Source organism: Sarcophilus harrisii, chromosome 3, assembly GCF_902635505.1.
Source record: "Sarcophilus harrisii chromosome 3, mSarHar1.11, whole genome shotgun sequence".
Taxonomy (NCBI): Eukaryota; Metazoa; Chordata; class Mammalia; order Dasyuromorphia; family Dasyuridae; genus Sarcophilus; species Sarcophilus harrisii.
Window position 1 is genome coordinate 480,864,986 of NC_045428.1, and position 18,159 is coordinate 480,883,144.

The 18,159-nt window shown below is 32.1% G+C and overlaps 1 protein-coding gene across 5 annotated transcripts in view; it reads left to right on the forward strand.

The window, feature by feature from the left end:
- The first annotated feature begins 4,474 nt into the window (after nt 1-4,474).
- Nucleotides 4,475-18,159, forward strand: part of GRIA4 (glutamate ionotropic receptor AMPA type subunit 4) — a 487,658-nt gene continuing 473,973 nt past the window's right edge. For 3 of the 5 annotated variants that reach the window (XM_031961083.1, XM_031961082.1, XM_031961084.1), the window contains exons 1-3: nt 4,476-4,622; nt 5,120-5,285; nt 6,563-6,721. In XM_031961083.1, coding sequence (XP_031816943.1) covers nt 5,198-5,285; nt 6,563-6,721 — 247 coding nt within the window. In that variant the 5' untranslated portion in view covers nt 4,476-4,622; nt 5,120-5,197. Of the gene's footprint in view, nt 4,623-5,119; nt 5,286-6,562; nt 6,722-18,159 lie in introns of all 5 variants that reach the window. The other 2 variants (XM_031961085.1, XM_003764267.3) reach the window with 2 other exon arrangements.

The window sequence follows — 18,159 nt, forward strand, 5'->3', positions numbered from 1 at the left end:
ATACATTTATACACATATATACATTATAAAAAAATAAATATTTTGAGGGAATGAGGAAAGATCACCCTATATGCCTCAAGGAACAGAATATCAGAAGTAGTATCATTTTATTTTTTAGGAAAGTCATTGAAAGGTAGTCTACTTTAGGCTGATAATTAATAAAAAAAAAAATGTTAGCTGCATAGACCCCTGGCTAATCTGGATCATCAGAATCCAGTTAAAATAATAAAATATTATTTTATACTAAAGGAATACAGGCTTAGGTTCAGGGGAGAATTTTGAAACATGATTTTTAGTCTTCCTTCGTATTCTGAAAGATTCACAAATTTGGAACATTTAAATGTAGAAATGATCCTGGTGCAATCTGACCTTCCCCTTTTAGAGATAAGACTAAATCCCAAAAGATGAGATGATTTAACTAAATATGTCAATTCAACCATTCTTGAAAATATTGATTTAAAATTCAGATACTGCCAACAAAATCAAGTTATATGATAATTCATTGAAGAAACTAGGGGTGTTTTTCCTAGATATGAGATGATTTATAATGATGTGTGAGTTGTCTTGTAGTATAAAGAGGGTTGTCAAATTGAATAGAAATTAGGCTTATTCAGCTTGACCACCAAAGACAAAACTGGAAGCAATGGGTAGAAATCTTTGCAGAGTCAAATTTGGACTTGATATAAGGAAATATTACCTAATAATTTATAGAGATACCAAAGTGAAATGGGTACCTTTGAAAATATACTTTTACTATACATATTCAAAGGGAAGCTAGATGAAAACTTATTGGTCATGCTGTTGAAGAGATTATTTTCAAGGAAAAAATTAGCCTACATGGCAGCAAGTTCTTCCCTCTCTGAGATTCTGTGAAATACTTGATTTTGCATTAGTTTCAAAATAAATGATTCTTTCTATATATAGATTTTATTTTAAGCAAGCTATCTTGAATTTTTTTGAAAAATCAATTTTAAGAAATAAACTTGGAAAAAACCACTTATTTAAAGATTTACATGTTCATATTAATGAACAGTTTTCAAGAATTCAGTGAATTACAGAGCTGGAAATATAAGTTAGAGATTACCCAGTTCAACTGTTTCATTTTACCAATAAGGAAATTAAAGTTCAAAAAGTTTAAGCCAATCAGCTAAGGTCACATAACTAATTACTTTATTTAAATTTGAGGTGCAGATATCTTTATTAGAAATGCTCTCAGCTTCACAAGGATCATTATTTCAAAACAACATTTTGCTGCAAATAGAGCAATGAAATAAAAATTATTTGCAAGATTCAGTTAAGCAAAACTTCAGAAAGGTCTGGGCTAGAGGAAAATGTTCAATTAGAAGAATATAAAAATAATAATAAAATTTACTCAAATGTGCATAAGGTATCTATCTACCATTAACATTTCAAGCACTTTCACCTGTATTTGGAAATAAAGTTTACCATTTCATTTGCTGATGTTGTGCCTATAAAACAATTTTATACATACATAATCTACTCTGCCTTCTTTGTCAGACCACAAGACTTCCAATCATTGCGCACGTGAAATAATACAGTTTTAAAGAAGGGCACCTTAGGAATCATTAGTTTAATCCCCTGATTTTATTAAAAGGAAACTAATTCTCAGTGAGATGAATTGACAAAGATAAGACTCAAAGACAGGCCCCTTGGCAGAGTTCATCACACTTTCCCCTATATCATTTATCTTTTCTAGTTTTATTCCTAAAAGCAGATTTGGTCAAAAAGAGAAGAAAAAGTTATTAAAGAAAAAGGAGAAAAAAATAATTTCATGAACTAAAAAGAGCTTGTACTTCAGGGTTCAAAAAAAAGTTGAAATTTGAAATGTGGCCAGTTATGTGGTGGCCTCTGTAGTGTTATTAATCCCATCCAACAAATATTTGTTAAGCATTTATTTTATTAAAAACTTATTAAGCACATGTGAAAGCCATGAAACCAGGTGATAGGGATACAAAGATAAAATGAAACAGTCTCAGCCCGCAAAGAGCTTACATTCTATTGGTCTTGCTGAGTAATACTGTCTGAATCATTCTGTCAATATTCTGTAGATGTGGTCATGATGTTTAGATGATTAGATACTTCTGTCAATGATGACATTGAAAGACATCTTAAATCCCACTTCAATAACAGACTTGGGCTTTAGAAACTAAAATTACAAATCTATTATCTATATAATCCAGTGGCACTGATTGTGCAGTAGTATGAAATATAAAAACAACCAAAAAGAATAGTGGTTTACCTCTACTACCATACTTCACCAAAAAAAAAAAAAGGGGGGGAGAGGGGGAAGGAAGAATCTTAATCCAGTTGAATATAATTTTCTAGAAAAATTGCACTTTCTTTTCTCACTCCGTCTCTATATCTAGAATGTTATCTCTTCTCTCCCTTCCCCACCTAACCCTGTTGAAATCTTTTCCTTCTTGAAGGCATATCTCAAAAGCCACTTCCTTATTTTTAACCTCTCTTTAACCCAAAATGATCTCCCTACTTCATCTTGATACTTTTAGCATCTTGTTCATACCTTTTTTTTTTTTTTTTGGTGGTTTTATAAATTGCAGAGGTAATATGGTATTTGTGTATATCTGATTCTCCTACTAGGTCAAAAGCATCTTGAGGGCAAGAATCACATCTTTATCACTGCATCTTCCTCACTTCTAAAAACAACTTAATTTTAGATGGTTAAATGAATGAAACTAAAGCACTCAAAGTTGCATATAGAGAAGCCTAAAGACTTTTTTTTTTTTTTTTGGTCTACAAAGCTATGAAAAAATCTGCAATCTGTCTAGCAGGGGTAAAAATAATTAGTTATTTAAAAACCAGGATACTGAATTGAGGAAACAAGTAAAAAAAATCTTGAATTTAAAAAATATGATAAATTTTAAAATATGTATTATAATCTCTAAACAAATGATAGATACAAGTATTTTGAAAACATAGTTTGGAAGAAATTTATTTGAGAGTACATTTCAATAATGTCTGCAAAGTCTAAGAGACTTGTAATAATACAAAATTAATGAAGGTGTTCTCATTTTTTTCACATGTAGATAAGAACTTATTTTAGAAATATATTTTAGCAGATTATGCTGAGAACTCTGACTCTGGAGCACACTCTGGGTAAGCAAATCATTTTTTCTTTCTATCTCTACATAGCTACATTGCCTGTACAATCACAGTATGAATCTAAAAACTGTGAGGTAAACCTGTGTCTAGGGAAGAGCTAGGAAATACGTTAAAATCCATACTGATGGAAGACCACATTCATTGCCATGCCCTGTATTCTTTAGGCTTGATCAACTGCAGCCAAGTGAAATGGAAGACTTAAAAGGAGGAAGTAAGTAAATATGGAACTTTCCAAGAAAACACTTTTTTTTCACCCGGTCAAAGAATCCAATAACTTCATCCATGAGGTGCCGAAAGTATTCCTGAAGTCCCTTTTGTGGCTAAAGCAGTGTGTTAGTGTGTGTATGTGTTTTGGAGGTGGCAGTTAAAGGGATTTCAGAAGCAGCAGCAAACACCTAGCATACTAGAAACAGGATTAAGAAAGGAGAGCTTCTTGTCTCTACCGGTTATTTGTATTTATCACCCCAACTTCTGGATGTCCTGTGTTCCTTCATTTGCCACCTCAAATTCGTTTCACTGGTGATAAACCTTGTGGTCTCTCTCGGGAGAATAATAGTACCAGAAATTATGGGGGGCGGAGGGGAGGAAAGAGTAGAGAAGGAGCTGTCCAACTAAGAGTATTTAATAGCACTCTTTTCTAAGCAACTGCACTTCAATGGATTCAAAAATTTTAACTACTGTCCTCTCTCCTACTCCTTCCTTCCTTTCTTCACTAATTCTAACTTCACCCCTTACTTAAATGAAACTCCTTTCCTCTTTCTCCCAAGATCCTTCAACTTTTCAGAGACTCGTGCTATCTCACCAGTTCTGGAACCTTTCCTTCTCTCTTCATTTCTCTCTTTACTTATCATTCTGTCCTTGGCCCTCAGATTTTCTCATCCTTTTTCCTTCTCCCTCCCCCCGCCCATCCCAATCCCGGCACCTCACTCATTCCTCTCTTGGGCTTTCTAGCTTCACGGGCTGTTTGCTGGAGAGAAATCTTTGCTGCAGCGGGGTACTGAAGTCCACTGCGTGTTTGCTACTGCTGTTACTGCTGCCGCTGCTCTTGCTGCTGCTGCTGCTGCTGTTCCGGCTCCTGCTCCTGCTTCTGCTGAGTCGGAGGGGAAGACTTGTCAAGAAAAGGAGAGGGCGAGAGGACGAGGTCGAGGGCTACAGGGTGGCTGTTGGTTTAGTCTTCGAGGCTGCCAGGATGCAGCCTGAAGCTCAGGGGGACAGTATGGGGAGGTCTTAACCTCCCCAGCCCTAAATTTGGGCTAGCCGACCTTGCGGGCAAGCCTATTTCCAAGTAAGCGCTGCTGAGAAGGTCTGGAGACCAGGAAGGAGGGAGACAACCAGAAGTGGGGCGTAGAGGGGGGTGGGGTGGGGATATTCTAAAAGCTGCTCCGGCTGCGGGTTTGCTGTGGAAGCTCAGTGAGTGTTAAAAGAGAAGCCCAGTGTCCAAGCTAACAAGGGAGGAACCAAATGAGGAGTGGGGCGCTCTGGTGAGTAAGCAGAGAGGCAAAACTGGGTGGTGAAGACGGGCTTGCTTGAAGGGGGTTACACTTAAGGTGTGAGTGGGAAAAGGGTGGAGATAGTCTGGGTTCGTGAAGGAGAGGGGTGGAGGGGCGTAAGTGTGAGTATGTGTGTGTTCGTGTGTACGCGCGCGCGCGTGTGGCGCGAGCGTGTGCGGTAGCTGCGCCTGTGTATGTGTGTATGTGATAGAGTGAGAGGAGAGCGGGAGTGAGAGCAAGGGGAAAGAAAGATATAGCGCATGTCTCATCTCTCAGTGCAGCCACTAGACGCTCCCACCACCACCTAACTCCACCATCTTTTGCATGTGCAACATTCACTGCCGGACAGAAAACCTCTCCAGGGCGATGGAGACTGCGGGAAAAATTCGGCAGCTCAGGATGGATTGCTAAGGGAAGGGGGGGGAACAATTACCTCTCTTCGTCCGTTTTTTAAAAAAATTTCCCCCCTCTGTGTGGTTTGTTTTTAGCGCCATCCTCCTCAATGCCTCTCTGAGCAGTATCTGAAAAGAGAGAGAGAGCGCGCCAGAGAGAGAGGAAAAAAGAAGATGAGGATTATTTGCAGACAGCTTGTCTTGTTATTTTCTGGATTTTGGGGACTAGCGATGGGAGCTTTTCCAAGCAGCGTTCAAATAGGTAAGCTTTGCATTACATCCCTGTATTCATGTGGCAAGTGGGGCTGATTTTCGAAAGTCAGTTAAATGAGTTGTTGATACGGGATTCAGGAAAGCCTTGGGATACGTCGCTCCATACCTCTTTTTCTTTTTTCTTTTTCTATTTTTCCTTTCAAGTTTTCCCCTGCAAAAACAAAGCTTGTTTCTTTTTATAAAGGTTTAAATTAAACTCATCAGTTACACTGTGTTCTCTTCATCCCCATTCCCACTCCCCTCATCCCTTGATCCCTACCTTCTACCGAAGTCACTTATGAATGGTTAGAACAAGTTAGAAAATATCTTCATGAGGTTCATTTAATATTATTTATTGTTTCTCCTCATCTTTTTCCTTGGTCCTTGGGGTTAGAGGGATATCGAGTTATTTTAAAAAACCTGTTTTTCCCTATGCTGGACGTTGCAGTTGCTTGCTAGCCGTTACAGAAAAGATCACTGAGGGAAAGCTTGTCATCCCACCCTATCTCAGCTATTTCTTGCTAGATTCACTGGTTCCAAAGTTAGATCCTCTTTTCCACCACCCCTTTCCCCCCTTTTCTGATTTTTAGCCTCCCCTACCCCAATCCCTCATTTGATTCTAGGGACCCTCTCCCATTCTTGTTTCCACTTATTCTTCCTTCCTGTCTTTTAATGGGACGCAGCTATTGAATTTCTTCCAGCTAAGCTCAGCCCTACCACTGCATCATTTGTCGTGGACTGTGTAAAAGAGGTAGCTAATTAGACTAGTCCATGGGCTTCAGAGAACAAAGTTCATTTTTTCCCTTCCTTTTCTCTCCTTTCCCCTATGTCAGCAAAGCCTCTCCATGTCTTGGGTTTTTGTTTTGTCTTGTGTTTTTTTAAATGGGAGCTCTTTTTCCGTTAATCTGCATGCCACTTAGTCTGAGAAAGCAGGATGCTCTTGCTGATGAAGCAGTGTGCTAGGAATCATGGGGAGGGAAGGAGACAGAGAAAGGGAAATACTAAATGGTCTCAGAGGTCATGGTGGTCATGACAAATTGGGACAGTAAAATATGAGAAGTCCCCAAGACTGAAATACAAAGAAGTTGAGGAGGGACAAAAGGCAAGCACCCAAGATAGTGGCAAGAATGAAAAAACAGATCCCTGTATATAATCACTACTTACTTGTGAGGAGCTTTGCCAGTATTATGCCTATGGTAGGTATGGTATTTAAAAAAAAGAGGAAAAAAAATCAGCGTGCTTTTCATGCTGTTTTGGTTTTTTTTTTTTTTTTTTTTTTTAAAATAGGTGGTCTATTCATCAGAAACACAGATCAGGAATATACTGCTTTCCGATTAGCAATCTTTCTTCATAACACCAGCCCCAATGCATCGGAGGCACCTTTTAATTTGGTTCCTCATGTGGACAACATTGAAACAGCCAACAGCTTTGCTGTAACAAATGCCTGTAAGTAAATGTGCACTCAAGAAGTTATAAATTAAAATGACATTAAAACATAACAAGGAGAGGGAGGGAGAAAGAGAGGGAGAGAGGGAGAGTGAGAGGGAAGAAGAGAGAGAGAGAGAGAGAGAGAGAGAGAGAGAGAGAGAGAGAGAGAGAGAGAGAGAGAGAGAAAGCTACATAAAATCAAAGGCTTAAAAATCTAGTTTAGTTCCTAATGTTAATAAGGTAGTGTATGTGATCTTGCTAGCTAAGAGAGTGAATTTGCTTCTTACTATTTCATGTTATTCTTTTAGCTGAATGATCTGTATTTTAATAGGGTGAATTTTGTAAGAATATATAGATATATTGTTTTGATTTTTGCCAGTTTCATTATTTCTGCCTGTTTTTTGACTGGGTAAAAATCTCTGCTATATTAATAAGGACATATATAAAACTGGTGAGGCAAGGTAAAGCTTCTTTTAGTGAGAAAAGAGAAAGGTAAGCAATAGTGTAGAGGATATATATTTGAGTAGGTTGACGCTGCAGTTGATCTGGTGATGTCACTTGAGGCTGCCCTGCTCTTATATTCTGGGTTGTAAATGTCTCTTACTATCAGACAATACATACATCCTTTGAATATGTCTCCATGAATCCATACGTTGTGCCAAATCAAGTTAGGATCTGATCTACTTGAATTCACACACAACCCAAGTAAAACTATTATCTTACAGAATGATATTAAAATAGTAACCTCACCAAATGATATGATGAAACCATTGTAGAGTTTTAAAGAACTTGTAGTATTGCTTTACATCTCTTTCAATATTAAGTGAAACATATTCATTGACTCTCATGCTAGATGGAAGGTAACTTTTAAATGTTAATTTATGGGATTTTAATATAGAGATCAATACTTTGGCATAATGGTCTTAGATTATTTTGTAGTAAACATGAATTGTTCTTACAGAATTACATATTATATTATACTTGTTAAGAATCATATTTTGGTATCTTGAAAATGTTCGATGTGAACTTTAAGTAGTCATTTTAAATAATATTTCAAGTTTTGTGGACATTTCTTTCCAGTTAAGATGCTTTTCTAAAAGTAGAACCAAAAACTGAAAGTTTTGGGGGGATTTACAAAATCATTAAGCCATTAGTGTGTGTAAAATTTGCTCCCACATTTTAAATGTGTCCAGAATTTGCCCTGAACCCATATATTTTGTAATTTTTGTTAAATCACTTTTGTGTAATCATGAAATTTTGTTTAATGCTGGAACTTTGCTTCATTAGTAGTTTGCAACATTTGATTTTTTTGCACACTGACACGTCTCTTTTAATTTTCAATAATGTTATATTTCCCATGAGCCCTCATTCCTTGCCAAGTATTTTATAAATTATACTTTGTAATGATATCACTATCAAAGTAAAGGAGGAAGAGGCTATTAATTTAAAACATTTTAAAATATACCTCAGTTGAAAACTAGACAGTATACTTCTTTAAATGGATCATTCTTTTTTCAGTCAACATTGTTCATTAGTGTTAGTTGTTGACACAAATTTTTAAAGGGAAAGATTATATTAAAAATAATTCTAAGTATAAACATTTAATTCATCTTTTTATTTGAATATAAGCAGCTTAATAAGAATTTTTCTTAGCCTGGCTTAAGTTTCTGTTTATATATATATATATATATATATATATATATATATATATATATATATTTCCCTATTAAGATATGATGCTTGGCCAAATAAGTGTGTGTGTGTGTGTATGTGTGTGTGTTTGTGTGTGTGTGTGTACGGTGAGTAGGCTTCAAAATAATCTAAACAATATAATTTTAAAGTTTTTTTTCTAAGAACTAATAAATAACATTGTGAGGACTCAAATGCAGTAGTACAATAAATAACATTTACACTATTGTTTTCTATCATGTAAAATATAAAGCCTTAAATTTATCTTTCCCTGTGTCACTTTCTAATTGATCTTAGTTTGGACTATTTTATCAAGTTATATATGTTCTTTCTATTGTGTAAACTTTAAAAAGTAGATATATAAAAGTTGTTTATTAGCCAACATTTTATTTGATCATTGCCATTTGTAATGTTTATATAATACTTGAAAACTCTGAAGTATCATTGAAAATTTTAAGGAACAAATAAAATACTGCTTAACATTTTTCATTAATTTGGTAATTATCTAAAGTGAATAGGTATAGTATAATATATAGAAAACATGTAACTTACATTTCTTAACACATGATTAAGAAATCAGTCAAATACAGTTATAATATGATTTTTTGTATATGGGGAAGGAAAAATCCAATAGAATGAAGTGTTATTATTCTATTACTTTCTTATGCCCATAGATATAACTTCTGTGTATTTAACATGTATGTTACATAAATATTTGATGCTACAAATATGAACAAATTAATAAAGCATAAGCAAATTGAGTGACAAATGAACATGTTGACCATCCTTAAACTAGATCTAAGCCGAATTTTACAAAAATCAATTGTCAGATTGCTTGAGGTTACCAGTACCCATGTGATTTAAATTTGCTGGGTTGACTGGCCAAATGCACAGATGTATGTGATTTTCCAACCTAATTAAAAATAAATAGTAAGCAATAATTATATGGCAACCTCATATATCAAACACTATGCCTTTGGGTATAATGGAATGAAAACATGATTTGAAGAACTATTTGGTAAAAATTCTTTTGGAACACACATTCCTCAGAATGATAGCTTAGAGATACTCAAACTATAAGACCTAAGATGAATATTCATGTCAGGTCAAACATAATGACCTAGGACATTATCAGTTAGCTTTATTTCCATTTTTATTTAACTGCAGAGGCTACTTGTAAAACTGCTGCATCTGGTCTGCCTGTATATTAGAGACTTTAAACAGGGAAGAAAAAGAAAAAAAAATCTCCCCCCTCTGTGTGTGGGGGAAATTTTCCTTTAAAATTTCCTTTTTTCCTTTAAAAAAAAAAAGAAAAAAAAAGAAATGTGTATTAGTATAAAAAATCAAGTAAAGTGGAGAATATTTTCTCAAAAGTGTTTAGTTTCTCTTATATAGAAAGCATTTTTTTCTTGTATTATGATCAGTTCAATGATCTCTCTAGAAATACTTTGAGAATTATATGCAATTCTATTAATACAGTTTACAGAGTAACTCAACTTAATTGCTTCCAATTCAGCATGTTTTTAATAAGGTGTGAATTCCTGAGAAACAGCCCATTTTAGCACATAGATTTTTTTAATGGTTCAATAATATTGATTTGATTTGTGTCAGCTGCAATTATCTTTTTTCCTTCATCTGAATTTTATTTCTTTTCTTTTTATTAAAATTATTAACATTGTTTTAAAATTTAGTTTTAAGAAATTGAATTATTTTAAAATAAAGATGATACAGAACTAGGATCCATTAAAATAAAAATGAAGTTTATATGAGTCAGCACTGGGTGTGCTTATAGGAATGTCCACTTGTGATTAAAGGTCTTCCTTCTACATGACATTGCTCTGGGCTTGATAGGATAAAACTAAATAGCTTTTTCTTTGGTTGAATAGGAAATACTTCCTTAGGTTATGTTATAAAGCACTTTTCTATTTTCTTTTCTATACCACTATTCCTTGCGGCCAAAATGAATGTGCTGATTTTACATGATGTACCTTTTGAGAAACATTTGATGTAATTGCTTTTACTAGATTCTTTTCTGTAATGTATTTTTATTAAGTGAATTAATACAGAGCTTTTGCCTATTTTTATGGAGCTTAATATTAAACTACAAGCAGGTATGATACCCATGATATTGAATTACTTTAGTCAGCAAGTTCTCTAAAGGATGAAAATCTTTGCTTTTTTAGATTTTTGCAATATCAACTAAACTTCATGTAGAATTTTAATCACATTTTTAAAGATTAAAAAAATTACTTAAAAAGGCAGCTATGTGTTCATCTGATTCTGCAAAAAATATTTGGATATTAAATAAATCCTTTAATATACCCTCCAAGGAGCATTATCAAGTAAGTAATAACGGATGACAGAACATTTGGAAATTGTTACTTGATAAGACAATAGAATAGTATGGTGTACCAGTTTTATTAAATACTCCAGTAGGCCTCCTTATTTCATCTTATCTTTTTTTATGGTATTAGTAAAAATGAGTTTTTTTAAAAATTTCCTTTTCTTAAAATTTCCAACTCCCTATTCACAAAAGATGCTTAAATGGTTATTCTGAAGGATCACAAATAAAATAGATGCAGAAGTAGTAATATGGCATTCATTTGTAGTTACAGTAGCCATAAGTGAGTACATGTATTCACATAAAATAATTCATTTTGTCATTGTAGCCAATGAGCCTGTCACTTATTACAATACATTTCTAATATGAATAGCTATTCAGTTACTATAATTGGTCTATGTATATCAGTTTGTGTCAAGTGGAACACTACAAATTCCCTGGATTTTTATTTATAGAACTTATGAAGAACTTAGTAGGCACTCAACAAACACATGTGGATTTGAATTAGACCTCACTAAGTGTAATGGTGGCAATCATCATTAAATAGTTCTATATGCCTTTGAATATTTCTCACATTTTTTAAACTCTTTTTAAAAATTACTAAGTTTCTACATACACATGGGATTGTTATTGGGAGTGTTGTGAAAGAAAATCTAAATTAATGGCACCCTTAAGTAATAAATTTCAGCAATTTTTCCGTGTTGAATTTTCTATGTGTTGTTTTTAGGAGATAATTTAACCCTTGTCTTACTGTTAAGAGCACATCATTTTCTAATAAAACTAACCTTACTGAAATTCTACCAAATAAATTTTTATACTTTGCTCAAAAATTTTGTTAACACAATGTAATGTAATTAAAGTTTATATAATTTGCTATTTGTTGATTATTATTTATCCCTTTCTAGGCATAAAGATTTTATTTGTCCTATTTCAGTCTAAGCATTATTTTAATTAATATATGATAGTTGCTTCTCTGAACTTTTCAGTTATTTACTCCCTATAGGACATACGAACAATCACAATTCCTTAGTTTATTTTTTTATCTGATGGGTACACAATTGTATTTATGGTAAAAATGTATATATATATATATGTATATAAAATTGGTTCATGGAGTGAGGAAAGAACTAAATTTAAAAACATATTTATCTTGTTTTGTAGTAAACAGGTTGATAAATAACATGGGAATTAAAAATTACTAATTTGGGTCCCCAAATCAAAAGAATATAGATTTACCATGACTAGTAAGAGTTTTCTGTAGAGTGAACTGATAGGAAAGCTTTCTGTTGGCTTGAAATAATGTGTTCATCTGAGAATAATTTTACTTTACTGGAGTGATTAAACTATAGCCTCTAGAGCATTATTATTAGAGACAAATCATTTCATCCTTCTTTGTAAGATTAGTAACAAAGATCTAGTTTCTACATTCCTACTACAGAAATTCTTGAGAAATTTTTGGAATTATCTCGTTCTCATAATGCCAGAAGAGACTGAAATTGAACCAAGGTGCTTCAACAGTTGTAATAGCCATATGTTGTGTATCTATTAGAAAAGTTCTTTGATTTCAGTTTTTATCTATGGATTCTTCCAAGTTCTGTTCCTTCCCCTAAGGAAAAGGAAAGTCTCAGATTTGGCATTTAAAGCCCTTTATATTCTGACTCCAGATGTCCATTCTTTTCACATGTCCATTTTTTATATGCTTTACATTTCAGTCAAATTTAAAATAAGAAAAATCCAAGCTTTTGATTTTGATGAGTAATATCTACCTCACTCCTTAGAAGTTTTTGCTTCATAAATAGCTTAGGTCATGTGCAACATCTTATATGAAACTCTTTCTAGCTTCAGTAGTTACTAGATTGTTAATGCTCTGTCCCTCCTAATATAACCTATATATCTGTTATAATATTGTACTCTCTTCCCCAAAGTGAAAGATTGCAAGGGCAAATACATTTTTTTTTCTTTGTATACCAACCACCAGCAATCTTACACATACAAATTGCTTAATGAATGCTTATTGGATTAGATTAGATTGCTCTTAGATTTAGTGTTGCTGTGTCCTACTTTGTTCTCTATCACATTATATCACATGTATCTGTGAATAACCATGCATACATATTTACATATATGTATATATTTATATATATATATACACAAATATGTATTTAACTTTATGAAACATTAATTACATTGAAATTGCATCAAAAACTAATTGCACTGAAAAACTCAAAATGAGCATGAAGTCTATTTGAACTAAAAAAAAGAGCTACTTATCTTTATTATTTATAATTTTTATTATTTATTTATTTAATTATTTATAATATTTATTATATTATTAATAGTTTGAATAAAATACTACATGACATATCTAGGTAATCTTTTCATGGATTATATGCCACTGAATAAAACGGATTGGATCCTTTTTAGGGACTGAATTATAAGCTTAAATATATATTCATATTTCCTATCTGTCCAATGCATGTTTTAAAATAATTTCCACATGTTATTTTTTTTTCTTTTTAAAATATACTGTGTATTTTGGTATTCATTACAGCCTTGAGAAAAACAAATCTGTAGCTCATGAAAAAGTTTGAACTTTTTATTAATATCACATAGATTTTATTAATACATTAAACTTTTATATATTGTCTTCATATACTGCTATTACCTTTCTATTTAAAAAAAAACTTTTAATTCTAAATTAATCTCAACATTTCAAATAATATTTGAAGATTTGGAAATTTGGAAGGGAAAACTAGCCTGGTAGTTTTCATCTTTGCCATCTCAAATATATTTTCTTTTCTTTTAAATAAATTATTATGTGTATATCTGTCCTAATTAAAATGGAAGAACATTTCTATATAAACACACAAAAAAATCTTAGTTGACTCTTAAATACAATAAGTAATTGCTTATGTGTTTTATTCTACAGTTAAATGTCATCATTTTAGGGGCATGATAAGACTTTGTCCTTGGAATAGTGGACATATTTTTATACTCTCTAGATTTAGGGTGGTGGTGTAGTGTATTAGGAGAAGGAAATTTTATGGAAAATGAAATGAAAGACAATCTGCTTTAGCTCCTCTGGTTATGTGTAAAAATATAGAGAGAGCTCTAATTTGAAAAATCTTTCTTTGCACTCTAGTGTTCTCTCTAGCTGTTGTGCTTAATCTATTCTTTACTGTTATCAAAATGTTCTATTCTCTATTGATTCTATATTGACTACCTCCATGTCTTTACTGTCTACTCATTGCTTAATCCTATGTGATATGGCTTCTATATTCTAATGATCATGTTCTCATGAAGATCATCATTGGCCTAACCGGTTAATCCAAAATTCTTTTCTCAGTGCAAGATCATTTGATTTGTTTGCCATCTTGGATACAAATATGGACTTCTTTTCTAAAACTCTGCTACTTTTCTAAAATTCTATACTTTACTCTTCTTTTATAGAATATCAGAGTTAGAACATACTCCAGCAATTAACAGATCCAAAACATACAATAATATGAATCAACAAGTAACATATCAACAAATAGTCATCTAGCCTTCCAATGATGGTGAATATACTTGTTTCAAAAGGCATTCTAATTTTGGATATTTCATTTTTTGTCTTTATATCAAACTTGTTTGCCTCTTTGTAACTTCTACTTATTGCTCTTTTTTTCTCTGCAGTCAAAAAGAATAAATCAAATTCCAGGCCCATGTAATAGCCTTTCAAAATATTTATGATCCATTCTGTTAGCTTCTTTTTTTTTCCTTAACTCCAAATGTGGTTGTTCAACAAGATTCCATCATATTCTTTCTAAATACCATTGATTTATCAATTCACACCGAAAACTTCTGATTCAGTGTCTTTAGCTAAAACCTTTCTCAAAAATCCTCTCACCTATTGCAATCCTGATACAGACTTTTGTTACCTATGATATTAGCTATGCCTTACAAACTTTGTATTATAAATATAAAATCTATTAAAAAACACCTTGAATTGCCCAGAGCCTAAGAGCCCAAGGATAGAGGGCTGAGTATTGAACTACTTCACTACAGTTGTTATTGTTGAGTCATTTTAATTTTATCTGATCTCGTTTGAAGTTTTTTTGAAAAAGATACTGGTGTGGTTTGCTATTTCCTTTTCTAGATCATTATTTACACTAGGCAACTCCCTCAATTAAATATTTATGTAGCCAATCTTTTGGTCTTCATTTACCCAATTACTACTTCATCTAATGGGTCTGTGATTTAAAACATGTCATGACCTTTGCTCAGTCTACAACATTCTTTTGATATGCCCGTCTAGTTAACCTGTCTTTAAAGTGAATAAGGTTAGTTTCTTTTTGATGAGATTAATTGGAGCACTTGGTCTTGAGTCAGAAAGACTTAGTATCATAATTTGAGTACTAGTATAATTTATTTCATATCAGAACAATGCTAAAGAAAATCAAATGTAATAAAAGTAGATCTGTCTAATTGTATCAACTATATATTTGTATTAATAAGCACTTCATATGTCTATAGTAAAATGATAATTGATATTCTTAATGATGACCCAGAATACTGAATATTTTTAAGATTCTGAAGTGTCTCCTAAATTGCCAAAGAAAGCATAATATTAATTTTAAACGTTATATTTAATTCTTTGAAAATTGTTAATTCAAGTATAGCAATGACGTTAACTGGAATTGAATTAGAATTATATCCGTAAAGCACACACTTTGAAACTAGGCCTTCAATTAGGATATCTACCACCAGATGGTACTGCAGACTAATTTGGTTAAATAGCCTAGCAGTTCAGCTGTACATTCTGTGGAGTTTATTGAAAAGGTCAAAGATCATTCCTTTGCAATATTTTAAAATAATTGTAAAATATTTTATTAATGTATTAATTAAATTAAAAAAATAGCATTTATTTTTATTTTTATTTATTTATGTATTATATATGTATTTATTTTCACTCTGCAACAGATGAATAAAAATCCAACATATACTTGAAAGAAGATTACAAACAAACATTAGAACTCTAGGCACAATGTGACACTTTCTCACTAAAAAAAACAAAAAACAAAATTATCAATTGTTCTTTAATTCAAGTAATTATCTTTATAATTAACCCAAATGGCAATAAAATATGCATTATGAAATAAAACTTGTTACCAACAAAGCCGTGCTTGCTAAAAGTTGAATATAAGACCTTAGGTCCATAGAATCATAGATATTACCAAGAATATCATTGCCAAAACAGGAGGCAAACTAATTATGTCAACAAGACTAGAGATGCAAAAGACCAGTTAGTCTATTAGATGATATGTTAAATTAACCTAAAATCAATTAATAGCCTTTTTGGGGAATAAAGAGAAATTTGAACTGTTGTCACAGAATGATTTATTAGAATAGTAAAAGTAGGAGCCCTGATAGCTTACATATGATCTGACTAGATAATAGAAGGATCTCTTTCATCAGTGCGGTTATTATATTGGTGTTTAATGTATGAGTTTTTGTGGCAAGAATTTGGGATCATTAAAAGTGCTACACAATTTCTAAATATTGTACATAAAGATCTCTTATTTAATTTTGGGCTCATTGTCCATCTACAATATTTTCCCAAGACTTACCTAAATGGGCTGCCTGTCTAACTACATATTCATTTGTCTCTTCTTCTGTGGATTGCCAAATAATAGTTTTTGAATGACTACACATTTTATTGAAGAGACTGTAGTATTCTAAGGCTCAAATCAATGATAAAATGTCAATGATATAATGTCATCTGTAGTTAGTAGTATGTGTAGAAACTTGCTGTTGGTAAGGGATTATTCTTTTATCTGGACTATTTAGGATATCTCCCATGATTCAGATGGAAGTTGAAAGTTTTATTGGTTATCATAATATTTTTAAATGGGATGGATTTTATTAAAATGTTTAAAAAATTATCAATTAATTATATCATTTATATTGTATTGTGATTCTTTTTGGCCCCTTCTCCAAATAATTTCTTTTAGTGATATACATGTTATTGAAAATTAAAAAGTCCCATTATTCCAGATGAGGAAACTTTTCAACATATTGATAATTTAAGTTTTTAAATTATTCATCAATAGATGGACCCTGCTTCAAAAATATTAAACTTTATCATTGTATACATTATATTTTCTTTAAAAACCTTCCAGATAGTATTTTCTAAATGTTTCTAGATAATTGTTTCTGAAACAATTTACAAAACCTCTATGATACAAATACAACTGATCTTCACTGTGACCCAAACCTTTGTTTCAGAAATAACTGGTTCTGAACCAACAGAATAAGCTTTTTTAATGACTTATGCTTTTGTGTGTGATATCATGAATCAGTTGACTTTTTACTTCTGACATTCATCTAGCATTCAGAAGAGTGCCTTGAAAATATGGCCTTGCAATAAATGCTTTCTGAATTCTTTTCAAATGTAACTATTTAATAGTTTTTTCTTGTGTTATATTCCCTCTTATGTGTTATATTTTCTCTTATGTGACTCAAGCAAAGAATGGGAGACTTAATGAAAAAACACTGCATGTAAAGTTCATAGGACCTAATAAGTCACTTAATTTACTAGTTATGCGATCCTGAGCAAATCATTTAATCTGTTTTGGCCTCAATACTTTATCTATAAAATAGGGGCTTAAACTCAATGCCTCAAAGATTTCTTTCAACCCTAACCCTGCAATCCTGCAATTTGATAGTTGAATATATTACTATTACACTCCCCCTATTCTAAATAACTATAAAGTAATTTTATTATTATATTTCATAATTATATTTCCTAGCAGAGCCAAATCAGTCAGGCTCTTAACTCAAAGTCCCATTTTCCCTACCCATAAATTGGGAGAAACAACAATTATACTACCTTTCTTATAAAATTGTGAGGATTTTATGACAAAAGGCATAAAAAGCATATTGAGCTATATAAATGATATCTATCATTAATTATTATTTGTTTTAATGACTAATAACCAAAAATTCACATTGTGAATTAGCCTATTCTAATTCCCCCATTTTTTTTACTTTTTCCAGAATCACAATATAATTGGCACAATATTTTTTTAAATGACTAAGTTATTCTTTTTTTTTAAATGCTGATATTTATGATTTCACTGTTGGACAGACTGCATATTATTTTTTATAAAAATATTATTTGATTCTAGAATGTTAAGAGCCAAATAAACCAGACTTTTCTTAACACTTGATTTTCAGTTCTGCATAAATAACATCTCTTAGATTTTATTGAATATACTTTATAAGTGCTAAATAAAACCCTGTCTTGAAGACTAATTGAATTAAAAAATGTTCCAGTATTCTTAAAGTCCTTTACAACATATTTTTTAATCGATCTTCCAGTATTGTCAATATCAGATCTGACTGGCATCACTTTTATATTGAATAGATTACATAAGTATAAGAATCT